The 27,899-nt window shown below is 52.6% G+C and overlaps 1 protein-coding gene across 2 annotated transcripts in view; it reads left to right on the forward strand.

Annotated features, from left to right (window-relative positions):
* The window catches only part of LOC144132683 (acyl-CoA:lysophosphatidylglycerol acyltransferase 1-like), a 125,720-nt gene that overhangs the window by 38,479 nt on the left and 59,342 nt on the right, over positions 1-27,899 (forward strand). Inside the window, exon 1 of one of the 2 annotated variants that reach the window (XM_077665277.1) lies at positions 11,683-11,990. The exons of the other annotated variant lie outside the window; for it this stretch is intronic. Coding sequence (XP_077521403.1) covers positions 11,952-11,990 — 39 coding nt within the window. The 5' untranslated portion in view covers positions 11,683-11,951. Of the gene's footprint in view, positions 1-11,682; positions 11,991-27,899 lie in introns of those variants that run through there. 2 annotated transcript variants of the gene reach the window in all.

Here is a 27,899-nt window from a genome sequence, read left to right on the forward strand (position 1 = left end):
TGTGTGTGTGAGAGAGAGAGAGAGAGAGAAATTCGGGGGTTATATGTGCGGGACTTCGCAAATCGTGCATGTACACCACGTTCTGCTGTGGACACATCATTATCCCAAGTACGGCCGCTGCAGGACAAAGGTAGAGAAACAAGACGAGCCTCATTCTAAAACATACGGAGGTGTGGTCACTGTAAAGCACGTTTTATGTACAGGCGCAGACAAAAGTTAACGGAGCGTTATACTTTGCAACATTTTTCACGCGTTGCCTGATTGAAACTGGCATTTGTGGTATGTGCCGACCGGTAATAGTCTCTCTAGAGTCTACTGCTAGTCGAGAAGAATATATAGTAGACTATAGAGTCTACTACGATAGTGCGCTTTCTGATGGACGAAAAAAAATTCTTGTGCGATAGGGAAGGTGTGATTGCAGTTAGAACAGAGTAGTGTGCTCCGTTTACTTGTATCCCCGCATATGTACATTTACAAAACTGGACAAACACCAAAAATATTTTTAAAAAATCACTGCATTTTACGACGAACCAATTCCTTTCCACATCACGTTGCGCTGAGAAAGCGCAATTGTAGATATGGGATGTGTGTTTTATTTTCCTAAAAGAAAAGAAATTCTGAACGAAATCCTTTGAAAAACATTTATTTGTAATATCAAACGTATGCGGATATTTTATACCCAGTGTTTGGCGCACTGTAGCCCCACCAACATCGCGCCATTGAACTCCATTTAATCCTGCCCTACAGGCCCCTGCCTTTCGTATCTCCGTTGGAGCAGCGGCTTTGCGAAACTTGGAGGGGTCGCTTAAGCTCCGCCTTAAGGGGATGACGTGATAACGTTAAGGGGTTAATGGCCCTATATTCAGAGTTGATTATTCTCTATGATTAACGTTCATAGGTCTCTGGGAGTCTTGATATATATACCGTTCCTGGCGCAGTGGTGCAGCGGTTAAGCGATGCGCCACTGCCCTGCGATGGCAGGCACTGCATTCCACCGGTGGGGCTTGTGAGATAGCTCTTCCCGAACAGCCTTTCGCGACCAATCAATGATTGCAATTGCAACCTGTCATGGTGCGCAGGGCTGCTTCTCTGGGTATTTTTCGTATATTTTTCGCTGACGTTTAACGGTGCCGGGTTTTCTGCTACACGAGCTCCTTGACGCTGTCGCATTGAAACACCGATGCACAAGTTGAGAGCGAGTAAGGTGGGAGTGGCAGGAATTGTCGTCGTTTAAGGACAGAACGCTCTCCACGTACTCACTTAAGTTACGCCACGTGTATGGCACCGCGCAGTACGTGCGCAGCGCACCGGTAAAGGCGCGAAAGGCGCACGTAGCCCACATTGCGTCGGATGCCTGGCCTTTTTTTTTGTTTGTTTGGCGTGCACTCGCACAGTGCCTTGTGACGTGCACCGAATCATGCAGTGACTCATTTTTTTTCTTTTTACTTGCAAGCTGTCTCCAGCTCTTCTGAATTGAGTATCGCACTGCGATGGCCCGGTAGCTTTTTCCTGCGGTATAGTCTGACAAGAAGGCGGCGCCGACGAGGCCAAGACCTTGGATAGACGCTTGGTAATGAATGTCGCGTTTACGCCTCGCATAGCGCCGCTTGTCACCAACACGACTAAAGTATAGGGCGTTTTCGCCTCTTATAGCATCTAACTCGGATAGAAAAAAAAGATATGATAGTCTGAAATCTGCGGTTTGGCTAGAGGCCGGGCTGTCGGAGACGGGCGTAAACATATGTGGCGTATAATCTCAGTTTGTAATTTGCCTCCGCCGTGCAGATTCCGCTATAGTGGCCTTGTTAGAATGAAGCCCGTTACTGAGCATGCGCAGCTAAGCCTCTCGCGTCGCGTGCTTACGCCTTGCGTTTTCTCAGTGAGGACGATATACCTATAGGCGTTTCTGAGTGCGTCAAAAGCGTCTCCGAGAAGGCAGCCTTGGGTTGCCAGCCTTATACGTGGCATGAGAGATAGAAGTCATTTTATAATATCCCTTTGTCTCGCGTTGACTTCTTGTTGTGCAGGAATATGGGGCAGTGAGCCGACGATAGGTGAGGAGGAGGAGGAAAAACTTAATTCGAGCGCTAAAGTCCAATGCAGAAGAGGGCTTGCTCCGCCTGATCATCTGCCGAGCCCCAATGGAGCCGTGCATTGCAGGGAAGAGTTGGAGGGTGCGAAAAATAAAAAGAGGCGGTGGCAGTGCTACATGAGTACACTATGTGCTCTGTGCCTGCCCTGATCTATGGACAGTTATGATAGTGAATTGTGCCACACTGTCCTAAGTTGCAGAGCACTATAGTGGGGTGAGGAGAGTGTTAATTTCAACTTTGCGGCCAAAACTGTGCGGGGTTTCCTCCCTGGTGTTCTGGTAGTTGTTCAACTGTTTCCTCCTTGCAAGTTGCGGCATCTTCCGCTGGCATTGGATGTGGCCGGGGGATCGAGGGCGTCCGGTTGTTAATATCGCGGGTCCGTTGATGAATCAAAGAGAACACGCCAACGGCGAGAGTACGAACCCCCGGCCTACGCCTTGACAGCCGCATTCGTCTTTCGCGAGTGCGTTGTTCTGAGAAGATAAACTCGGCAGCAAATGCGCGGAAAATTTTGAACGCTGCTGTGCCGGTGCAAAAGCCGAGCTCGCCCATCTTCGTTACAGCTCTGTCGGAACGCGTACTTATATTTTTTTAATCTCTCGCGATATGTCCGCATATATACTTTCGTACGCAGACGAACGCTCACTTTATGTTAGAGTCTACATGATTGTCTATATTATTGTATAGGTTCTTATAGCAAGCTCGTACATTATTTATGTATCAATAATTACAGGCATTTAGAATTGTATTTTCTGCATTTTGTTTTCATAATCATGTCATCCCTCCCTCCCTGCCTCCTAACGTTAATCATGCGGCAATGTCGTTTTGTTTCATACGTTGGTGCTTCGTTTTCATCAATCATTTTTTACGCAACACCCAGTAGCGCCTTGAGGATATCCTTAAGTTAAGTATAAATGAATATATTCATAGACATTTCGTCTTCAGCCTTACTACGCCCACTGCAGGTTAAACGCCTCGCCCATGTCTCTCCAATTAACCCTGTTGATATTTAGTTCGTAATTACATTTACTAGTTATAATCATAACTCTACTTGACACCAGTTAACTACATTTATTATTATCTTTGATGGTAAATGTGCAGCTAATTGAAGAGTCCATGGCCTAATTATCGTCGTGCTTTTTGCAGCCCGCTATACGACCACACTTTTCTACCCAAACGGAATCTCGCGAGCAGGAAATGTCGGCAGCACCAGCAGCGGTGAACAGCAGACAGTGGAGTGCGACGCTTGACAAGAATAGCGCTTGTGCAGGCGGGAGCTGATCGGCGAGGGGGGGGAGGTACGGCCTTGAATCGAGACAAAAGGAATAGAACTCCGAAAGGGAAACCGTAAAAAAAAAAAAGAAGATAAACGGGAAATTAAGGCGAAGACAAGGAAAATTTCCGCCAGCACACTCGAACGAAAATGTGAAGCACTTGCTCGCGTGTAACTCGGCTGACCTTGATCGGCCTTTTTGCGTTGGTCCGGTGTGTTTCAGTTGTTTTGCTGGCGAAATAAGCGGCAGCGGGCGTTTTGTCCTCGCTGGCCTGACCTGCCTCGCGCCAGTACTGCCGTGTACGACTGAGTTTTTGTCTGTTTTTTTTTACACACGGATAGGCGTGCAGACGTAGTGCGGGTTGTGCGCTGTAATTCGTATACTTCTGTTTTTTTCTTTTAATATTTTTTTCTGCTTTTGTTTGTATTATTCTTTCTGCGCTGCTGTTTGCGAACGGGCTCGCACTGTTCCCCATCAGGTAGCAGTTGTCCCCCGTGTTCATACTCGCGTTTGTTTTTTCGACGTTGCTGTGCCATAAATGTTTTGTGTAGCTTTCCTCGAGCTTCGTAGCCAGTGCGCTTCGTCCGGTGTTTGTGTTACATTAAGGAACGGGCTCTTTTTCTGCTTTGTGCGGTGCCGCGATTATTTATTTATTTACGTGTGCTCTTAATTGGCTCAAGGCAATATGCAGTTCTTGAAATACACATATCGTCTGAGATGTTTAGACTTCCCTGTATATATTAAAAAAAAGGAAGATCTCCATAATGTTTGCGCATTACACGTGGCACCTAAACAAAAAACACGCAGTACTACACAGACTGTTGCAGGAGTGCACTCGAAATCAGGTGCAAGTCTTCGGACGATGCACTGAAGTTGTTGCCCTCAAACGGAAAGCGGCACACACAGCTGGCGGCTGCGTTTTTATGGGGGCAAAACGCTAAGCCGCCCGTGTGCTGTGCGATGTCAGTGCACGTTAAAGATGCCCAGGTGGTCGAAATTATTCTGGAGGCCTCCACTACGGCACCTCTTCCTTCCTTTCTGCTTTCACTCCCTCCCTTATCCCTTCCCTAACGGCGCGGTTCAGTGAGGGAAAAGGTGGGCCACCGCGGTTCAGGTGTCCAACGATATATATGAGACAGATACTGCGCCATTTCCTTTCCCCCCCAAAACCAATTATTATTATTATTATTAATATGTGTGACTGAAAGCGGAATACTGATTGAATAAATAGCGCGTTTCTTTTTGTCAAATATGTAATATGGGAGGAGGTCTTTACGCGCAAGAACTCGGAATATCTCGATAGGAAAAGTCTTATAGGGTTGTGTGTCTCTCTTCTTGTCTACCTTGTTCCCACTTGGTCCTTTCCCGTCTGCTCTCCCCTTTTTTCCCGTCTGTAGACCGGACGTCGTCGCATTCTCGCTGGCGACTTGCTTGCGGGCTGGTGAGTGCGACCACGCGATGTCCGGCGGTCAGACCTCACGCCACTGCGCGCTCAATGACTGCGTCGTCGTCGCCGCGTCGAACCCTGCTATTATGTCCACGAGCGTCGCGCGGTGACCCACCTTTTCCCTTACAGATGCGTGGTCTGCCTTGTCTGTTGCTATATCTGTGGGTCTGTGAGAGGGAATAGTATTTCTGGTGGGCGCCGCACGTGTGCAGGTGAAAACGCGTCGACTTGCAGGAGCTATTTTTCGCACTTGTTTTATTTCTTGCATTGTGCTTTGCTAAGTGTTTTCATGTTTTCAAAGGCTGCGTGTGCCTGCAATGTTGAGGGCAGTGCGACGCCTCTGTCGGCCCTGATGAAAGGCTCGGCCGGGTTGGTCAGTGAGGACGGAGTCATCAGCGCCTTTTGTGCGAGGCGAATATGGTATGTACTCCAGGGGAAATGCCCGGTGGCAGTCGCCGGGACACAGTTCATTTTAGCTCTGCGTATGCCTGCGTCGTCGTCCCAGGCGCTGTAATTTGCGACGTTCTTTCAGAAAATGGGCCCCCGCGATACGCCGCGACTGTGTAAACCGCTCCCCCCTTTTCGGCATTCGAAGCTCTGCAGCTCGCACGGGGAAGCCGCATGGAGAGCGGATTGCCTGCCACGCAGTGGTGGCTTCTTCTGGACTCGCTGTTTTCTTGTTTTTGGTTATCAGAGACTTCATTGAGCGGTGCGCTTCTTGTAAAAAGATAAACGGAAATGGGCTTTGGGGAAACGAAATGCGCAGTAACTGTCTCACTTCTTGGTGGACACCTCAACCGCGCCACGAGGGTGGTAGAGAGGAAGGCCGGAGTGAAAGAAGAAATAGAGAAAGAGGTAGCGTAGTGGACGGCTCCTGAAAAATTTCGAGTATACCTGGGGATCTTTAACATGCAGTGACATCGCACACCACACGGCCGCCTATTGCGTTTTGCCTTCACCGAAACGCGGACCGGGTCTCCGTGGCCGGGTTTGATCGCGGGTACTCCGGCTGAGCAGCTGAGCGCCTTGAACCACCGCGGCGGGCGTGCTCTGCGCACGCGCACTAGCTCCCCACTGTTACCCTCTCTCTAAGTCAATACGGTCCCCCATTATAAATTTAAAAAAAAACATGTATGGGAGAAACGTGGTCGTGGTACTTCGAAGTGCACAACTCCCGCGTCCAGCTCATCACGAACCCATTGCAAGGTGGGCCGGATAGCGGTTTGCAGGAGCGCCCTCCTTCCCGGCAACTTCCTCTTACTCGCGCCGCGCAAATATCGCTCGATCTGGCCGGAAGGGGAACATGTTGCTGTTCTCGAGCATGCCATTCTACGCCACTTGACCCCTGAGAAAAAAAAAAAAAAACCTTTGTGTAGCGGTTGATGCAGATGCAAAGGGTTACCATTGAGAAGGAACAGCGCGCGCAGACACCGTGGGAACGAAGTTAAGCACCAAACCTTGTTCTTCCCTAAAGTGTGTGTGCGTGCTGCATTCCCTCTGAACTCGGTGAGCCAAACTGGGCCAATTAGCCCTGCTTGTGATGACCGCTTGGAGGAACGTCGCGGAGTTAACTCCCCGCTTCGTTAGGGTCCCCGGCTGTAGATGGCCGGCCTTGTTTCACCGTTCGCTTTCTATACCGCCGCATCCCCAACGGCTGACCATCTGTGGCTGGCTTGTGCTTTGCTCGCCTTGTTAAGCCTTTTCTGGGACGCGGCGGCGGACGTAGGCTGGAGGCCTTCTCCTGCCGAGTCTGGAGCTTTGGCTTGTTCTTTCCGCCGGCGCGTTCGTTGTCCGCCGGCAAATCCCTGCTCCTGCCGTCCGCGCACGCACAGCGTCGCCCGGCGCTCCGGGCCTCGATCCATCGGTTCATTAGCGCCGCTCGTGCACAGCGCGGCTGCCGTGCCGTCGCGGGACGGGCACGTTTCTTTGTTGGTTGTGTCTTGCTCCGTGCTGCGCTTGCCCCGTCCGCCTGCCGCTGTTTTCGTCCGGCAGAGGCTCGGCTTATCCATCCTGGCCGAGCGTGAACAGAAGAGGCGAAGCTTTCTTGCGGCTTATGTCAGCGTGGACAGTTCTGGGAGTTCGCATTGTAGCATCTTAGAAAAGAATAACGGCGCGAGAGACAAAGCCTCAGCTAAGTAGGAACAGGGTGGGCGCTTTTCTTGTCGCTATTTTCGGTGTGTCTTTAGTCTGTCGGGCTCTTTCTTTGTAAAGATTGCTTCTTGCGACGTTTCTGGCCTTAAGAAAAGCGCTTGGTTCGACGGGTCGCCACCCCTCAGGTCGTTTCTGCATGTCTGCATGGAGGCCGCGCTGGGGTCAGCTTCTTTGTCGTCTAGTCTGATGCCGGGACGCGAGTTTTTTTTTTTCTGTTTTCGCGTAACGTCGCGCACCTACGAAATACGGCTCGCCGCCTTGTAGTGTTCATCATCGCAGTGGCGTCTTCTGCAGCGTGCTGGGCGAACAGGAATAGTGGAAGAGGAAAGCTTCATTCGAAGTCTAGGCCCCGGTGAAAAAGTGCGCTCGCCCCGCTGAGGCCTCTTGCTCATGCGCTGAGTTTGAGCGAAGCGAGCACGCCTCGAGGAAGGGAGAGAGCGAGGGAATTAAGGGGAGGTAGCAGCAGGACTTCGTGTTATTTGCCTGGCCTGGTTTCCGCACAGGTGGATCAGTGCGCTACATCGCCCTGTCTGGTGTTGCAGGTCGGACGAAACTCAAGAAAAAAGAGGCGAATGTCGTTCAGAGTAGGCCCTTCAGGCAGTGGCATCAACCGGCTGTCGGTACGTCGGTTTTAATCCACTTAAGGCGTGGGTAATCCTGTGCCCCTGAAAGCCGCCTTGGTGTCACGCCAGTGGTTCAAGGGGATTAAGCACGACTTTATGACAGTCGCTGGACGCGATTGGCTATAGGAGGACTCATTTGAGGGGCATTCGTCGCTTCGTGCCAGAGTGAACTTTACCCAAGATGTGTGTTTGTCCTATGTTGAGCGACAGGCAGGTTTAGGGAGGATGGCGTGGTTTTTATCTTATGTTCTTGTGACAGTGTCTGCATATTTGTTCCTTGTGTGTTGTGGGCGTCTTCCGCACACATTAGATTTGCCGGAAAGACCGACGATTTTATGTCAAATACCGTTTAAGAATGTCTCAGTGTCTGCCCAAAAGAACAGAAACTACGAAGTGTTCAGGAATCAAGTGGACAAAGTGCATCGTGTATCGCGCAAGAAAATCGCGCGTGGTGAAGTTGCATGAGAGGTGGTCGATCGATTTGGTTTTCCTGTCGTCACTGCTTCCGGAATAAATGTCGCGGCTGGAGTATTTCTAGTTCACTGTAGTGTAAAGTTCCGGTAACCGGGGAGCGAGTTCCGGCAGGCAACGGCGCCGCACCCTTCTTTCCGCCCTGCTTTCAGACGTGGGCGCCCCCTGTCATCCACAAGTGGGCTTCGAGGCTAATTGACGCGCGCTTGGCTGTGCCTCCTGTTCATTGCGCGGACAACAACACTGCGGAGCGACTGCTGGTCGCTGCTCTGGCCGCTCGTGAGCACCGATGAATGCCGCGTTCTTTGTGAGGGTGACGACACGAACGAAGCCGACACGCGCCGGGAATTTGATGGTGTGGTCCGGCTGTACAGATACCGGGGCTGTCCGGTCACCGTTCTGTACCTCCCCTTACACTGCAATGCAGGCGGCTGAAAATTGTGCCGTGCTTACACCTATTGCTTTAGTCCGGTACAACTCAAGAACGAAGCGGCGCATGCCCTAAAGAAAGGAGGCCCTCCAGCCAATGGCGTCTACCGATTTCCACCGTGTCGCCGTTAGTCCGTTTAAACCGTGGTTAAACTTTTCATCTGCCTCTCCCTCCTATGACAGAAGGTACAAGGGGATGCGGCATTGTCTGGAGGTTCTGCTCTGTGGGGCTTGTGCTGCTTCGTTCTTGAGTCGTATCCGATTGTAGTGTAGGGTTGGCGTCCGTGCCCGCCCTGGACTCGAAGGTTAAACTCAGCTAGCTGGCTTGTTGTTTTGGTTCTGTTGGCTTAGTGTACGCGTGTACATATATAATTACCCGAAAAAGCGGCGGCGGATTATATATGCTCTAGGAACACGGAAATGTTTTTCGTTCATTAGAGGGACAGCTTCCTTATGTTTCACTTGACGGACATGGAGGAGGACTGTACACCCCCGCCCTGTCAAGGGGCTCCGCCTTGGCATTGAGTCGAGACGTGCGCGTGGAGTTCCCGGATATTTTTGATCGCACGGAGTTGCCAATGTCCGCTTGGAAACCTGACTTTGTCGTGTGGTCACTTCGTGGAGTAACGTTAGAAGATGGAGGCACCAGATGGGAGCGGTGCATTTGAAACTGTCGCCTTTGGTTGTCACTAGTTTCAGAAGCGCTGAGGTGTATTGCTTGCTTTAGTTTTTAATTTATTAGTTGAGACCACGTACGCAGATTTTTTTTTACTGCTTATGTTGTAGTGATTCTGCTGCGCGGAGCCGCGACGCGTCACTGCATGTATCGACCGTTTGGAAGGGCATTATTTGTGCGCCGTTCTTTAGGCTTTCGGTAGCCGACGTGGCAATCAGTTTAGCTACGGTCTTTGGCCCACAGGGATGACTGCATTTTGATACATTGGCAGACTAGGAACGCGAGAGAAGCCCCTCATCACCCTGCGTCAGTTGGCCAGCTGGCGTCGGCAGCCCTCACCGACCAGCTGACCATGGTTTCTCCAGGGGAATGAATGCCTCCATCCTTAGTTTGGTCTCGGTTTGGCGTCAAAGTGTTCTCTGATCTCTCTTTGGGGACTGGAATTCAGCAAGTTCCATGAACAAGCAGCTTTGGTGAGTTCCTAGTGGAATCGGGAACATGCATGTCTTCTTCGAGGCCGAACGCTGTGGTAGATACCGAACTGGCCACGACCGCAGGAGCATCCTGGGGTGCCGTCACCGCAACATGGAAGTGGTACTTCGCAAGATGCGGGCAGTGGTTTGGCGAAGCGCGCTTCAGTGCTGAAAGCGGCAAAAATATGTGCTGCGGCAAAAGAGCATGGCCCAGTTTCGTGCTCCGACACGGGCTGTTCAAGAACCAATACATGTTTGCCTGACGTTGTTCGCGCGCCTCAGTTCGCTTCTTGTCTTATACTAAAGGTAGCGGTGGAGGGACTTCTGATCATCGACAGTGGTCTTAGAGAGCCAAGTCAGAGAAACGGTGGCGTTACTTCAGCGTGACATTTGCGAACTCGTAGCTGTTGCAGAGCTACGTCCTGTTTATGATCGGGCCACCTTTTAGTACCGCCCCTGAGACATGGCAACCCTACTATCGTCCCTTGAAAGGTGGATCGAGGCGTTTGCCGGGAGAACTTTAATCCTCACGCCACCATATTGGATTCTCAACTTTTACGCCGCCCATTATTAATGTTAAGCCTCGACAGTGTATTGTTTCTGTGGCCTACCTCTCTTCTGTCGCAACGTTACCACCGCTGACTAGACGGAGCAACCCCCGATCCTAGCAAGGGCTTTCGCATGCGATCTTAAAATGCGTTCCCACCGCTGGCTGCTCGGCCACTTCAAACCCGTCCGGCCACATTTGGCGCTCAAGTGCATTTTCTTTATATCCCCTCTCGCTCGCTCCACTGACTCAGTGCATATCTTGTCAGTGTGGTTAGCAGGTTACCGGAACGGCAGCGAAGAAAGGGTACCCGGTTTTGGCTCGCTCGCGCCGCACCCCTTCTTTGCTTCTTCCTTGTTTCACCGGCAGTGTCCCACGGGGACAGTGCAGCCACTTGTGGTCTCCCCTCTCGGTTCGTGACGCGACCCGCGCTTTGAAAGCGTCGCGTGTAGGGAGCCTACATACCTGCCGGGCGCGACATGTAGGCTCCCTAGTCGCGTGGCATTTCCCCTGCTTGCTGCTAACCGCGCTTTCACTTTTCCGACGCGCTTTCGCCGGCCGGCGTATTCGGCCTCACCGGAATCCTACCTCGCTTTCCTTTCTTCCCCCCTCCTCTCTTGACGCCTTCTCCTCGTAATGCCTTTCTTCTCTCCGCGAGGCTTGTTTCGTTGTAGGGCACAGCCTTGGACAGTCCGGTTTTGCGTCTCCGTCTTCGTCTGCGGCGCGCCACTCACCCGCGTCGTCTGCTCGAGGCCGGTCGTGCCGGTGTGTGTGCGTTGGTTGGGTCGAGGCGCCTTCGCGTAACCTCGCGCGCTGCATCGCTCGCCTACGTAGCCCAGCCGCATTGCAACTGTGCGTCGCAGAACAAGGACGTAAGAGCAACAGCAACAGCGGCAGTGCATCGGTCTTCGTCATCGATGCAACGGGATTTTGATTTCATCGCCCCTTGCTCGGCGTTCCTGTCCTCCCCCACCGGCGCCGTCTGCGAGTCGCGCCGCATTGCGTTGCTCGGCGTCGTCTGCTGCTGCGTTCGGCGGCTGGTGCGTCGTCTGCTCCTCGGCGTCGCCGTTACCGTCTGCGGCGTTGCGTTCCTCTGCGAGCGAGTCGACGTTACCGTGCAGACGTGCGGCGCGTTTCCGTCGCTGCCGACGTGACCGCCCTGTTGTAGTGTTGCAGCGAAGCTCGGCAACAACGCTAACAGCTTCACCGAACGCGGGCAGGCCGCTCACCGTCCGCAGCTCGGCTGGCTTGTCGTCTGTTTCCAAATTTCGTTTTTGGAGCGTGTTCTTTTTAGACGCATCGCCATCCAATCCAAGCCCCGGTTGTAGCCCTGCAAGTCGAAGCCGTCATCTGACTGCGAACATTCCCTATCCGCAGCTTGTGCACTGTGCGCCGACGCCATCTTCCAGGCTGCTTTTGAAATTTGTTATTAGTTTTTCAAAAAAAAAAAAACGTGTGAACGTTTGACGTTCTTCTGGGCGCTTCCTCTTCTCTTCGTCTTCGTCTAGCACCCGGTGGCGCGTGCTTGGGCTGCCTTCGACTGACTCTGCGCCCTGCTTTGGTTGTGCCCTGGCTGCCGGCCGGCGTTCGACCGGAACCATTGTCTCAGGAACACTGTGCGCGTTCTCGTGCGTGGGCTGCGAGTAGCGGCGCGACGGCGGGCGAACTGGTGGGGAAGAAGCCGGTCCGCCTCTCAGTAGTGCCTCCTCCTCGTTCTCATCGTCCGCGCCCACCCGTGTGTTTGGTCGAGACAGACCCCGCTCCGAGATGATTCCTCACGGCGTGAACAGGATGTACGCCAAGCGGGTACGTACCGTGCTTGACTAATCATAACCGCGTTATGAATTATTACGCGACGTCGCCGAAGACGTCATTTTGTTGGCCTGGCGGCTGGCTGGCTCGATTTTGTTCCGCGTGCGTTTGTTGCTGCGTCGTCTGCCGCGGCGGAGCGGACGGGGCAGGTTTTATTCATTCTCTTTCCAATCTGCTTCGGAGGGATGCGCCGCTTTCGCAGGAAGCCGCCGGTGAATCATCGGCCGTTTTCCGCGCCGCGTCAGCGGAGTGTGCGCTTAGTTGCGCTTTATGGAACTGCATTGCCTGGCCCTGAAGACTTCGACATGTGCTAACTGCAGGCTGCTTTCTTTTTCAAATAGTGCCCGTTTAGCGCGCCGACAAGGCTTCCAGAAACGGGTTGTTTGTATTGAAGAGTGGCTGTCTACAGTGTTCCAGGCTTGTCCGCTTGGTTTTTAAAGAAAGGCGCCCATCGAAGTCCGGGGAGAAGTAAAAAAATGGCCAAGTCTTAACTGTGAACTTGTGTCCATGTGCTGCCTTGGCTGAGCAGAAACTCGGTTTCGGACGTTGACCTCTTCCTCGCTGCCTACACTGCTCTGAGGGTGATAACTGCCAGGGCTGGCGTTAAGCGACGAGCCACTTTGTGTGGGATCGATTGGGCTTTGTGCCAAAATAGTGGTGCCCTCGATAAGACGAGCCGTACGGTTAGGTCTCGTCGGTTAGTTAAAACGGTGCGAGGAAATTAAATGATGCGGAAATTGGGATTAGCGGGCCCCAGCTATAAACGGGCCTTCCTGGCGTTGCGAAGGATTAGCATCGCGCGCTTTTTGGGAGCTCCGCGGAAGTTTGCGCCTAGTGGCGCGTTCAAGCGCATGTTCTTTAGATAACTGACGTTTCTTGCTGCGGTTCCTGCATTCGCTGTACAGCGCATTGCACTGTAGGAAGAATAGTGGTAGGGGTCAATGTAAGGTACTGAGACAGAGCACCGTAGATTGGAGCGTGGACTCTATTTGGTGGCATCTTAATAGTAGTCATCAGGAGATAATGGCCTTGGCATGTGATGGACAGAACCCGAAATATATGGTGAACACTGATGAACGGAGAAACGTCACACGGGAGCGCAGAGTCTGAGAAAAATGCATAGACGAAAATATAAAACGTGTCAGGCAGTGTAGCCTCGGGACGAGGCTAATTGCGTAATATTCGGGGGAGCCTATGTCCCGAATGAGACGGAACCCAAAGTAACGATAATGCGGTGAACGATGCGCCGAAGCGCAGTCATTTAGCGAGCGAGGAAATGATTCAGTAGGTGTGAAGTAGGTGTGAATTTATGGTGGACAAAGACCGTCCGAGATGTTTCAGCGGTCGTGTCTGGTGGCTCGTCTGCCTCTTGCTCTGCAAGTTCGGAGTAGACCAGAGGTTATGGTTGGGTGCAACTCCAGAACGAAGCGGCAAATGCCCCTCAAAGGAGGCCCTCCAAGCCAATGGCGTCGACCAATTTTCGTGACGTCGCAGTTAATCCGATTAAGCAGTGGTTAATTCCCCTTTCATCTGCCACCCCCTGAGATTTCACAGTAGCAGCAGTGTACGTCCGAGGGGATCGGTCAAGGGGGAGGATCGGTTGAACGCTATTGGCTGGAGGGACTCCTTTGAGTGGCGTATGCCGCTTCGTTCTGGAGTTGCATCCCACCGTCGTGGTTAAGTTGCAGGAGACGCACAATGTTGTCACTCGCCACAAGAGGTCATTGTGTCCAGTTGTAGCTTTCGTTCGAACACGGTAAATCGAGATCGACTGCTTGCCACGTCGACAAGTAGTAGTATGCGCCCAAGTCTTTTCGCTGAAAATGTAAAAACGTTCCTGTTATTGTGAATCTGTGCTTTTAATTGTTGCCACGTCCCTTATGTAACACCCCTCTTTTTGGGCCTTTAAGGCAATAAAATGAAATCAAATGTGGTTTTTATTTTATGGTTATTTTAATAAAAACCACTTACTACTACTTGCCGACGTGGCTGGCGACAGTTGCCGAGCGTTATATGCCTCTTGAAATCCGCCATCTGTAGAAGCGTGAGATCGCACATCTAAAAACCTCTAGCGTGGGTAAAAACAGTTCTGGTCGTCTTCTCTCGCAGTGTGTACAACTAACGGGCGCGAACCTCGAGGCCTAGTGAAAAGACGCCGGTGCACTTTCACACTTGGGTGCGCGTTGAAGAATCCCGGCCGTGTACTGTACAACTAATCCGGAGCCCCTTCCTTACAGCGCGTCTCGTAGCTGGTAGTGTGATTTGCCTGGTTAGGAAAGAAGTAAGAAGATCATAATCCGAAGGGAAGATAACCGCTGGTCCATAAGGGTAACGGAGTGGATTCCAAGAGAAGGCAAGCTTAGCAGGGGCCGGCAGAAGAGATTAGGAAGTTTGCAGGCAAAGTGTGGATGCAGCTGGCAAAGGACAGGGTTTATTGGAGAGACATGGGAGGGGCCTTTGCCCTGCAGTGGGTGTAGTCAGGCTGATGACGATTATGATGATGATGAACAGCGCAAGCATGACCCACGGAGTCAACATGGGTAGATCGCCAGCTGAGGGCGTTGCGTAGTCTTTTCCGCTGTTTTTTCTTCTTATATGTTAACCTGTGAGCAATCCCTGTGCGGACTGTGCACCGTACACGGGATGCGCGTGCGTGTGCGATGCTGCATCCATATGTGCGGTGACGCACGGGCTGATGTGTGTGGCATCCCACCCCAACTTCCAGGTAACAAGGATGAGTCGTCGTATGAGGCAGACGCGGCGTGTTCTGTGGTCATGCGTGGTGTAAGCAGTAAATAACCACTCCGCGCAGAGCGAGCAGCTGGCGGTGGCCGCCGAGAAACGTACGGCCGGCTGTGCCGCCGTATCCGCTGCCGGGTTGAACGGACCCGTTTCTCGCCGCGTCGATGCCTTCTCGCCCGTCGCGTGTCGGGGTCTCACCAGACGGGATGGTCGAGCATGCGTCTGCTGTGTGGGGATTGCCCGCCTCGATGCGAGAGTCCAGGTTCATCTGTTTTGTTTAGGACTCCGTTCCCGATTCATCTTTTAGGCATTTATGTTTGGTCGGCCCCGCCTTTCACGTCGTTACTGGGCGACTGCCGTAGTGATGTTGCTGTAGCTGTCAGCCATGATTCCACTGTCGGTCTATATAAAGGGCGGAAAAGTACCGGAAGAATGAATCGAAAAAAATAATCTCCAGAGACAGACTCCTTCGCGCGGGAATGCCAAAGAATGTCGTGGAGGTGAGGTGCAGACATTGGGTTGCGGTTTGCGAACTGAGTTTATTTAAGGCGATGAGTCTGATTTTTTTTTCATAGTATGACACCACCCAGACACACACGCACGCGCGTATGACACCACCCGGCACGCTGTACGAGGAACGGTTGCGTCACAATTTCGGCACGAATGTCGGGAAAACTGGCCCCACGTTGAGGTCGGTCTGGAGTGGTGTACTTGTCTTGCTGTGCGCGTCATACGGCCGCTTGATGTCGTCACACCATTTTTCTCGCCTTTTTTTTTTGTGCCACCGTTGGGATTTTCTGCTCCATCTGCCAGTACGCACTAACACACGCTGCCGGCTTTTATCGTAAGGGAACTAGTTGCTGTGGCATTTAAAAACAAAAAAAAATTACGCAGTGCGGCTTCGTGCGGGGTTTTGCTCACACGTGAACCCGCCGCGGCGGCTCAGTGGATAAGGCGTTCGCCTACTGATCCGGAGTACACGGGTTCGAACCAGACCGCGGCGACCCCGATTCGAATGAGGCGAACCGCGAAAGGCGCCGGTGTGCTGTGCGATGTCAGTGCATGTTAAAGATCCCCAGGCGGTCGAAATTATTCCGGAGACCTCCACTACGGCACCCCTTTCTTCTTTTCCTCTCAGTCCCTCCTTTATTCCTTCCCTTACGGCGTGGCTCGGGTGACCGCCGATATGTGAGACAGATACTGCGCCATTTCTTTCCCGAAAAAAACAAACACAAAACTAAAAAGAAACGCCGGTGGCAGTGACGTTTGACGGTCATTGAATACGCGACAGCGTGTTGCAGCATTGCCAAGGAATGCGCGAAACGCCATCGTCCTTCGGTTCGACCCCTTGCCCGGACAATTTAAGGAAACACATCTTGGTGGACACCCGAACCGGGCTGTAAGGCAAGGAAAATGAAATGATTTTTAAAGAAAGGAAAGGACGCCTGTCTCACAATTCTCGTTGGACACCCGTACCGCACCGTAAGGGATGGAAAATCCCTTTCCTTAAAATCCCTTCTTTTACGGCGCGGTTCAGGTGTCCACCGAGATGCGCTATTTTTCGCTCACGGCCAAAGACGCCGAGGACACCGGCTTTCTGCGACACGAGCTCCTTAACACTGTCACGGTTAAAGGGCCGTTGCTGGGGCTGAAAAGTTGTCATTAACGCGCCGCCTGACTTTCTCGGGTATACTTCAACCAGATATGAGGCAGCAGCTGGGGGTGCATGCAGTAAAATGAACCTCGAGACCCGTCACCCGAGTGCGTGTGTGCTATATTGCTTGCATATGATTAATGTCCTCCATAAGTGCAACGCTGGCGGTCAGCGGAGATGGCAGTCTCACTTTTCGCACTTGTTTTCTCTGGACTGAAACTTACATAACCGCGTTTTTTTTTTTGCATTCCGTGCGCTCGTGTCGAGTGAAGCAATGGAACAAAAACGCGGAAATCGTGCAGCGAGCGCTCTCTTGCTCCACTGCTCTGACACTTGAGAGCGGCCGACATTGCGACGCGTGCTGAGTAGTAACCTGCCCGGAAGGCGCAGACGCGTGCGCGCTATAGTGCAAAGCTGAGTGAGTTTCAAACTGCATTTTAGCTGAGACGTTAACGCGTACAGAACAAGTGCTCCCTCCGAACGGGCCGTGTACGCGTCGTCTGCGTTTAAGAAATGGCGTGAAATAAAACTAAACGTAGCGTAACGTTTTAGCAGCTGGCGCTGGGCGCCTTTCTCCACCAGTCGCTTGCAGGGCTGGGCCGCTATGCCTGACGGCACTGAGGAGGAACTAAAACGCTGCATGCAGATCTGTAGTGTACCGCGTTCTAATCTCAAAGAGACAAGCTGGAAAGGGGAAAAGAAAAACGGAATAATACTGGTGTCGCCATCGCCGGCAGATTTTGGAGAGCTAAAATTAGTTGCTGAACTCGGAGGCTGCGCTCTGCCGTCTTGAGTCTAAGTCGACTGACGGGAAAAAAAATTTTTTTTTTAAACTCGGAATGTTCTTGGCGATGAATGCGGCTTTTGCCGCCGGATAAACGGGAGTATTGTAGCCAGACATAGGCAGACAATTAGTTTTTACAGATAAGAGTAACAGGATGGAGGGGGGGTAGGGGGAATTTTCGTAGGCAAAATAATGAAAAACGTTGATTTCTCCTTTTCCACGAACACCGTCCGTAAATGGACTGTGAGAACAGCCCCGCTCCCCATCCACCCGTTCGAGTTGTCCCCCATTAACCCCTCCTTGCCTTCCAGGCATGTTCTTTGTGCGGAATGGCGTCCTGGCTTTTGATACCTGACAGTGCGGAGTCCATTTCGGTTGTCGTGCAGCGAATCCGGAATTCCGCCGGGAGCACGTCAAGGCCATTGTTTGCGCGTGGCCCGTGTCTCCGCTCACGGCAGTTTCCACCCGGGGCCGCTCTGACAGCCACTTTGCGCGAACAGGCCCTGCAGGTTTTCCGACGGGCCGCGGTGGCTTGTGATGAACACTGTCGGGGCGCATTTCCTTCGCTGGCGTGCGTCTGATCGGCGGACTGCAGACTAAGCGGTAATTCCACCGCATGGACCGGTGTGTCGGAGTGTTCACAGCTTTAAGAGCCAGAACACTTTTCACATCTGTGGCTGAGTTACGAGACCGACACTTGGGTGAATTGGCGCCCTGGCCGCCTCCTCGCTGGTGTGTTTTTGGTGGTACCGGTGGTGCGCGGAAAAGCGCACTCACCCACTATGCAGATTCGGCGCTATCAAACCTGCCTCACCCGTGGAATCGAGGAATTTCGCCTGGAACGCGCCGGCGGCACCTCTTGCGCTTGACCGGCTGTGCGATTTCGCTTTCAGCCTGCACTGTCTAAACAGAAAATGAGTACAAATGGAGTGACCGGTATCCTCTGCCGCACAGTGCTCTAGTGGACATTTTACTCCATTTTTTTGCTTACTCCATTTTTTTTAAAGGAAATGGCGCAGTATCTGTTTCACATATCTCCGCCGACACCTGAACCGCGTCGTATGGGAAGGGATAAAGGAGGGAGTGAAAGAAGAAAGGAAGAAAGAGGCGCCTTACTGGAGGGCTCCGGAATAATTTCGACCACCTGGGGATCTTTTGGGTTCGAACCCGACCGCGGCGGCTGCGTTTTTATGGAGGCAAAACGCTAAGGCGCCCGTGTGCTGTGCGATGTCAGTGCACGTTAAAGACCCCCAGGTGGTCGAAATTATTCCAGAGCCCTCCACTTGGACAGCTATTTCTTCCTTTCTTCTTTCACTCCCTCCTATATTACCCTTCCCTTACGGCGCGGTTCAGGTTTCCGCCGCGGTATATGAGAGAGATACTGTGCCATTTCCTTTCCCCAAAAACCAATTATGTAATCTTTAGCGTGCACTGACATCGCACAGCACACGAGCGCATATTTGCCTTTCTCCTCCATCGGAACGCAAAAGGCGCCCGTGTGCTTTACTCGGCGACAGTGGTTCGCCGTCGCACCATTGCAGGTAGGTCCGAGCGGGTTGTACACAGGCGGATCCGGCTGGATCTGCGTCGGCAGCGCCTTCGGGGTGACTCGAGTGAGCCATGGAGAGTCGGCGCTTCTTTCTCTCGTTTCCTCTCGCTCGCGTCGGTCACCGAATAGCTTATTTATGCGCGCTCGGAACGCGTCGTGCGACTCGACACTCCGGCCCTGTACAGGCTCGCATTGCCCGCGTGCCCGGCATTGTTTGCGAAGGACGCGCGACTGGGAAACCGAGCCGTGCGGTGTGTGTGTCTGTGGCAAGTCCGATAAGCCTTCGGCCGGCCCTGTATTGCTTCGGCAACGCGACATCAGGTATAGGAGGTGAGCTGTGTTAATCGCGTGCTTTTGTTACCCCTTCGGGGAACAATGGGCACGCGTGCCCGCGTTTCCAGGTGGTTCCGGTTACATTTCGGCCGTGTCCGGTTGACGTGGTCCGATGGGAGCTGGCATTGTCGGACGTCTTGCACGCGTCGCGGTGAAGTTTTGCCATTTTAGTTTTTGTTTTTCTCGATATTGTTTTCCTCGTGCAGTGTTCGGTGCTGGCGCCTAATCATTCACACTTCCTGATCACGTGCGCGGTCGTTCGGATGGTACTACACTGTAAACACGAATGCGCCTATATGAGGAGTAAGATGGAAGTAAACTGTCATCTAGGCGCACTGCCCTTTATGAAAGGGACAGCTTATTCCATTTTTAGTCCTTTGTGCTTAGAGCGATATTTTCATGCCGTGCGCCGCCCTTGCATGGCAGTTGGCGACCACCGTAGAAGACAGTGCCCATCAAGGGAAGAGTAGAATTAATGTATGGTAGAAAGGCCCATTCAAAACCAACAGTCTCCTCTGCCCCGTTTTCACAGCAGAATCTCCGGTTGTCTCCGTTTTGTTGTCTATTTTTTTTGTTTTCTTTCCCGTTTCGTTCCAGTTCTCCTGCCCTCTCGTGACTTCTCTTTCGCAGTCTGCCGTTGCTTAGGCGGAACAGCAGCGTTCCTTATCCCAGCGAAAGGACTCGAAGGACTCCTAATGTTCGGAAACGACTATGACCCAGAATGGAAATGTGTATAGCTATGGCAGTGCCCGAAGAGCCGTGGGCGCTGGTCTAGCGGCGAGTTCGCGAATGGGTTTCAGTTGCTGTCTCTTGCATTGCGTACCGCGGGGAAAAAAGAAAGCTCTGACAGTATTTATCTTACGCTAGAATCTACGATGGCGACGCCGATTTCGTTTTCCGCGAATAAATTGCGCGCTTTTGCAGTTATGGCGGCAAAACAACTGCGGCGCGTCAAGGCGACGACGACAGTGACGGAAACTCGTTTTGCGGGACCTTCGGCTCCGCAGTGAATGGCGGCGTCCCGCGCCGGAGTGTGTTGACTCTAGGGGTCGTATATATATCGGCGGCCTCGGGCGTATCCGCTCCATCGCTGCCGCGGTGCGCGATCCATTGTATGGCGTACGTGTATATACGTACCCCGACGCAATGCCGTGTCCTTCCGTCGCCCTCTCGCGGTCTTGTCGGTGGCTCTGAACGAAAGCGGCGACGCTTGCTGACACTATGCATGTATAGTGTTGATTTTAGCAGACGGGACCCCTGTACCGCATGGGGTTGCTCCTTGGCTTTGTAATCTTTCTTGGAGTAAACAGGAGCTATGGGTAACCCGATGATAGCTAGGAATGATGTTCATCCCTTCGAGGTACCTCCTGGCAGAGTAGCCGCCTCGTCACCACACGTGTACCCGGAGTGCCGCCGGGTCCCCAACGGTCTCCTTCTATTGGTGCTCGCATTTCGCGTGGGTGAAACTCCGCAAGAAGCTGTAGCCTCTGATCTAGCCGTTTCTCGTTGAGGAGACGCCCGGGCTTCTACACTGCGTTCGAATGTCAGTGACCGTTTAAGTCCAAGATTTATTTGTTTTTTTGTCATCTCTGCAGTATATCTCCTCGTTCTCCGAGATCAGCTTTCGTTTTGAACGAGATTGAGGTTCGCGGTTTCATCCGAGCGCTGCACTATACCACCACCTAGACAGGCTCCAAGTGGGCGCGGCCGGCGCCACCACCCGGACATTTGTCCTCGTGGTGCTGGCTGTGGCTGGTTCTGCATCTGATCTTCACGACCTGTACTGAGTTTGACGCTTAGCGTGCTACCCGGAAGGTGATGCGTCCACAAAAGCACGTCACTCCGCACGTACTGCCGTACGTGTCGGAAGCATCGGTGAGGGTTCGGCGAAAACACGAAGCGGTATAAAACGGCACGCTTTACATTGCTTATTGCGGGCAAGACGGTCAGGCGCGCTCAATCTTTCACCGTAATTTTCACCTTTTATGTACGGCCGGAGTTACGAGCGAATAGGCGTGCCAGCAGCTCTCGACGAGGGACATGCACGGAAACGGTGCGGGAGTTAAAACGAAGTGCACGGCGTTTTCCAGTCGCGGTGCCTGAGCTTTATCACAACGAAACACGCTTGTCTGTACACTTTGGAGGTATGGAGAGCTACTTTTCAGGCGCTGACGTAGCCAGCGCGAATATACTTCCCGCGGGCGTCTGGCCCCCATGCGATGACCCTGCGGCGCCGTTGGCGCGCCCACATTGGTACTGCATGTGGAGGGCCATTGTTGTGCGCTGCATCGTCCGGCGCATTTCACAGCATCTGTGCGCACCGCTGGAGACGGATGCGAAGGGAGCGGAAAGCAACAGGCCGGTGTTGTTGACTAGTCCGCCTTGCAATCGGTGCGCTCGAGAAGCTCTTGTAGGGGTAACATTTGTATTTAAACCTTTGTTTCGCTTGCATGCGCTCTATACCAGAACGGCCGAGTGCCGTCGTTGCAATTGCAGGATCCTTGTCGGAAGCACCACTTCTCTCGATGTCTCTGTCCTATCTGCACAGATAGTGGTGCGCCGCTGTTTCTTCTACCGGTCCATCTTCCTCTTGGTCTTTCGTCGCCTCAGGGTTAGTACTGGACCTTTAGTGCATTCTGCGCAAATATCGTGGGTGTAACCGCGTGATGTCTTCTTTCGTTGCGCAGTGGCGTTTCCCGGGTCGGTCCCCCATTCAACAACGTACAGTGTTCGTCTGAACTGAGACGTCCGGACGAAGGCTGATTTAACCGCATACCTGCCGCACAAGTTTGTCATGGGGAGCACACCGCTCGTTTTGCGTGATATTTCGTTGGCCCGCCATCTCCGAACGAAGCTCGCTTTGCTCTGAGTCATTCCGCTTTGATCTCCTCTGCGTAGTTTTGAGGATTACTTGAAGTGGAGGACGAGGAAAAACTTCATTAAAGTGGAGTTGGGCGAACTATTACTTAAAAAAAAGAAGAAAGTGGTACAGCCACAACTTAACTACATTTAATCGTTTTGTGAGCATAAGTTACGCAGCTCGCATAGCCAGTTTTAAGCCGTCGAATGACTTGTGCCCGTAAAATCTATGCCCTCGTTACCTACCCATACGTTCTTTTTTTTTTTCATTGCGAAAGCGCTATACTTAAGGGGTCATACCCAACCAAGAATCCTATGTGAAGCCTCGGAGTAACTCGGGTTAGTTCGGTTAAGTTCGGAGGAGGGACGCGCCAGCTGTAGCCAGTGGGAGGAGGGCGTCCCGCCAGCTGCCGCCAAGTGGAGAGAGGCTGTGCACATGACGAGCGAGAAACGCGGTTGCGTGCACATGCAGGAGCCAGAAGGAAGAGCCTAAGGATGAACACACGCTTTCGCGTGTCTACTCGGTCTAACCATGTTGAAACCTTACCACCTTTTTATGCCGGCGCACGGAAGTCTCTTAAGTCGCGTTTCTTTTTTTTTCTTTCCGGGCAGCGGAGAGCAGGTCTGCGCGGAAATATAGCGCAGTGATTTATTGAGCTGTGTAGGCGCCGGATGGCAGAGCTAGCCCCCAGGTGTACACGATTTCTGGCAACTGAACCCCCGGCGTTCTGCACTGCATCTGCGGACGTCATTAATACTTCCCGCCCCGTACCGCTGTTTGGAGCGGCGGAACGAGCCGGGTTTTCTTCTTCGTTTACAATAAACCACGCAGCCCGGTGTCCCTTGACCGCGTTTCCCTCGCGCGCACCTGTGGAAGACTCTCGGAAAACGTCGCGTTTGCTGAAGCTTCACACTTGCTGCTCGTTTATTGATGAGCCATCCTCCTTCACTTGTTTATTTCTTTATTTTTTCACGCGTCTCGTGCGACGTCCTAAACGCAGCGAAGCATCGCATACCATGCACGAGACGGCGTGCACCTAACCGCCGGGCGCCCTTGACACACAGGCGCGCACCTTCCTCCCCATCCTCGCGTCTGGTCCGTCGGCTAGCCGTCCGCGCATGTTCACTTCCGAGGTGCGGTGCCTGTGCTCCCTCGCCGCCTATGCGTGCGGCCCCATTAAACGGTGGCGGCTTTGCTTCTGCAGCTACTTTTTTTTCTATCGCCGTTCGCTTATGAAACGACCCCTCTTCGGCGCCAGTCAATTCCGTTCGCCCCCGCGCGTTTTAATATTGCGCGAGCGCCGCTTCCACCAGCGAGCGTTGCATATGGATGGAGCGGGAAGCGGGTGGTGTCGGGCTGTCCACGTGTGCCGATGAGGGGCGTTGCGCGCCTGTACACAGTCGGCCCGCTGCCCCCGTAAGATTCGCGTGGTGTGCTGTGTGCATACACGTCGGTGCAGGTGTGCAATCAGGCTGGGTGTCCACACCGACCGCGAAAGCACGAATGCTCGAAGCGCCCGAACACACCGATTGATCGCGCGCGCGCGCGCGCATTTCGAAATTGCCGCGCTTTTCGCATGCAATCGGCCGGTCCCGCGGGCTTCCCTGTTATCTCCTCACCCCGCGTGATCGGCGTGCGTTGACATATGATCGCCTTGTGTATGTGTGTTAGCCTGCGCACTAACAATTACCGCATTCGAAACTCGCGCCCTGTGCATGCAACGAACGGGCGGCCTGTCCGGAGTGCTGCGACCCCCTCGGTTCCCGAGCCTCTGTTGCAACTGCGGTGGTTCAACTCCGTTGCCTGCGCGTGCAAGTTGGTTTGACCGCGTTGCGTCCACGCTTTTTAGTGCCCCCCCCCCCCCCCCCCCCCCCCCCCACCCCCCCCCATCCGCACATGAGCGGTGTGTTGCGATTGCGGCAGACTGCGGGGGCTCGCGTTGCTTGAGCGGGGCGAAGTAGACTGCAAGTCTTCCGCAATGCTCGCGGATAGTGTATAGTCTCTCACGGGAGAACAACGGCGCCGAATATTCGTGCGGTATAGCGAGTAGCGTGGGGAAATCGCGGCTGTCGAAACCGCCGCCTCCGCGTCTTCGCGTAGCCGAGTGGCACCAATAACCAGCGCCGGGCGCGGGTTGGTCGTTTCTCTTGACTATAGACTGAGGCAGCTTAGGCTTAACCAGCGGCGAGAAGTGCGCGGTCCGGATGGGAAAAGGCGGGCCGCTTTAGCGATTGCAGAGCCTCCTTGCCTTGGATGCGGTGGGGGCTAAGGGGGTCGATTGCAAAGAGTGTCAGTCGTGCTTACGTTGCATGTCTACACGCAATGTGTGGTGCGGCGACGTTCAGCGTCTCTGATCGCAGAATTTTAGTGAAGGGGGGGGGGGGGGGCGGTTGCTCATGAAACGGATTTAAGGCGAATGTGTGGGCTGGCAACCCGCACCCTGGCGAGAAGTTTTGTAACACGCTACACGATACTCCGTTTTTTCTTCTGCGTATCTGAGGGCTGCTTGGTCAGACCAGTAATGGTGAAATACAGAGCTATGATCCCTTCATCCCCCATTTTCACGCGGCCGCTATGCGCATGCGCGCCTGTCCTCTTCGAGCTCCACTGGTTGGAAACAAACCGCCATGCTTCTACTGCGCTTACGCAGTTCGTATATTAGTGATAGGTGCGAGCGACAGATGGCGGCAGTTGTCAGACACGCATTTGGCACCTCACAGGCGCTCGTGGAGCGGATCGCTCCTGCGTCGCCATATGGGTTTATTTTCAACCAGGGTCTCTGGGGAATCCACCTTGCTTGTAGGGTGTCTCGCATCTCAGATTCAGATTTAGCCTCCCGCTGGGTTTCACACTTTTGTTGGCTAATTGCAGTAGTATATAGATGTACATAAAAATACTGCTGCTTTGCTGGTGGCTTATTGGTTTTTGGGAAAAGGAAATGGCGCAGTATCTGTCTCACATCTCGGCGGACACCTGAACCCCGCCGTAAGGGGATTACGAAGAGACTAAGAGAAGAAAGGAAGAAAGGGGTGCCGTAGTGGAGAGCTCCGGAATAATTTCGACCACCTGGGGATCTTTAACGTGCACTGAGACCCATTGCGTTTTGCATCCGTCGAAACGAGCACTTTGGCGCCTTGGCGGCATCACTGACCAGTCAGTGCCGTGGAGGTGATGGCACATAGCTTGCCCTTCGTATAGCGGTTCCATCAGTGGCGATGGCGCACCAGCAGTCTGCGAAAACATGTGCGCAGTTACTGTTCGTATATAGGGCCTCGTGGCTGCATCTCTCGGGCGTCGCTTAATCGCTGCCGGATAGCTGTGCATAAATAACAATAGCAATACTTCCAACCTCGAGGTGTTGTATACTTGAGCATTTATACCGGGTGTTTCACTTGAGATGTTCCGCAATCTCTAAAAGTAAGTTTGTTTGTTTTTTTACTGAGGAGAGCGCTTTTTTCGGCTTAGCATTGTCAGCAGTGTGGCACATCAGAATGCAGCTGTGACATGCTAACTAGTCGGCTGGTTAACTAATACTGAATGAATAAATAAAATGTTAATTTCCTTATTTCTGAGAGGCGTGTATAACCCACGGTAAATATACTATCCATATCAGTTTTTAGAATTCTTAAAACTCAGTTTCCCTCGGCGCTGTGGCCCCACAAAATTCGGCAATTTCGACGCGTTACGTGCACTGGAGGACTTTCTTTGCCTGCGAGCTTCTCGAAAGTGCGTGTGTTTTAGCGCGTTAAGTAATGTATGTGGACATCACTTACGGTAATTTACACGCCTTTCAAATAAATAAGGAGACTAATAGTAATAATTAACAGGTTAACTGGTCATTATTTGTTACCAGGTGTTAACTGTTTTCTTATTCGCTGCACCGCCGACAGTGTGATGTCGTAGAAAAGCGCTCTTCTAACTTCTGAGACACCCGGTGTAGTCAGTCACTCCAGTGTCTGTGGCCACTCGATACTTGTCCACGTCTTCATTGAAGGGGATAAGACTGAACATAGTTGCCGACCGTGGCCTCCGGACAAGTGTCACTCAGTGTCCACTAGAGCTACTCAAAGTATACACTGCGTAGAGGGGGGTCCAAGCCAACGCTATCTATTGCGCGAGGCCAACTGTTGCTTTTTTTGTTGTTTATTCCAATAGGAGTGGAGCGTGTCTTGTGGAGGCAGCTTGTGTGAGCCGCTGCCTCGTTTCCCTGCGCCCACGCGCGCAGAACAGCTTATTTCTGTTGACGAAACGGCCGCCGGGGAGCCGTGCCAGCTGGGTCAGTGTGCGCCTGCCCTCGAAGGGTTCAGAGACCAGTGTTGCGTCATTTTTTTCTGCTTGCGTGCTGAATCGCGAGATGCGAACGCACATTTCTAAGTTGCCCCAGTAGTTGGGCCTTTATGAGATATATATATAAGAGCATGTATATGCGAAACCAACTAGCCCAACTTTCCGTTAGTTTGGCCGTGTGGACTTGTTCTTGTTTTTCTTTTTTGCATGGCGTAGAGGGAGATCGATTATCTCTTTACGTGAGCAACCTGAGCAGTGAGACATACCGGGTGTTGCAGCGAACGCTTTTAAAAATTTTCAAAGATAGGCTTCTTCGGAGTAAAGATATGGCTTTTGCGGCATATTTTTAGTAGTGTTGGCGGACACCAGAAAACAGAAATCGCCTTGAGTAATAAGCTGGTTAACTAACTTTTAATAATTTAATTTTAACTAGTGGAGCCACGTGCCTAGTTGCAATTTGAGATTTGTAGCCGGTCGTTAGTAATAGCCATATCACTTTTTAGAATTTCGCAAATGCGATTACCTTTGACGCTGTGGCTGGACTATTTCCTCTAGTTACGTGCACTGGAGGGGTTGCTTTGCCTGCATGCTTTCGAAAGCTCATGTATTTTCGCACGATGCAGCCAAGTTTTGTCGAGCCACAGCTGCTAGTGTAATTGTGTTTTTGGAATTCTAAAAACTGATATGACTATTACTAACGACCGGCTACAGATCTCTAATATCAACCAGTTGCCTGTCTGTGACGGTTAAAAAGTGAATTATCAGAATCTAGTTAACCAACTTACTACTTAAGAGAACTCTCCGGCATTCCGGTGTCCGCGAACGCTGGTAATACCACGTTAAAAACGGCGATATTTTTACCCCAAAAAGCCTATTTTCGGGAATATTTGAAAGTCTTCCCTGAAACACCTGGTACATTATTGTCTCTGGACGCACTGGCTTCGGGGTGTGTGGCCGACCTCTCCTTCTTCGGTTGGGTAATCAGGGTCGTACGTTTCCATGACGAGACGGGCGACTTGTGCTGTTAGGAAACCGTTCGTTTACCCCCCTTTTCTCGTTTGCCAAGCGTCGTCTAAGGGAGGTCCACTGCTCCCTGTGCGTGTAGGCTGACGTTTACGGAGTCGGCGGTTGAAGAATGGGGCCCACTGGAGCGCCCTGCTTAGGTATCGGTACGAGGCCGCCGCATGCGCAATCACAGTTATTACCACGTGACTGAGTCGCAACCCCCCCCCCCCCCTCTTTTCTCTCTCTCTGGGTCTCGTCTGGAACAATGCGAAAGAAGCCTCTCTCTCCAACTAAGTGATGTTGCGTCACCGTGGCTAGCTGTCAGCGCTGCTCTGGGCGCGCGCAAACACGTATACACACCCGAACTTGCGCAACGGCCATGAGGGAGGAGGACACGCCACATCGCTGCGTGGGAACTGGACGACAGGGGGCGAGTGCATGGAGAAAAAAAAAAGTTTTTTTTTTCCTCCATGGGCAAGTGTGACGCCGAGAGGTCTCTCCCCCGCTTTGCGACGACAGCGCCGACTGTCGGAGCTCCCGCGGACTGCTGGCTGGGATGAGAAAGGGAGGGGCGCGGCTTCTTTCCCTCTCTCTCGTTGTTGTCGTCTTATTAATTTATCCGCTGCGCCGAGAGCCGGGCAGATTTGACGCGTTGCGCCGTCGTCGCATACATACCGGCCTCTGCTTGA

The sequence above is a fragment of the Amblyomma americanum genome, chromosome 5, assembly GCF_052857255.1.
Source record: "Amblyomma americanum isolate KBUSLIRL-KWMA chromosome 5, ASM5285725v1, whole genome shotgun sequence".
In the NCBI taxonomy this organism is placed as follows: domain Eukaryota; kingdom Metazoa; phylum Arthropoda; class Arachnida; order Ixodida; family Ixodidae; genus Amblyomma; species Amblyomma americanum.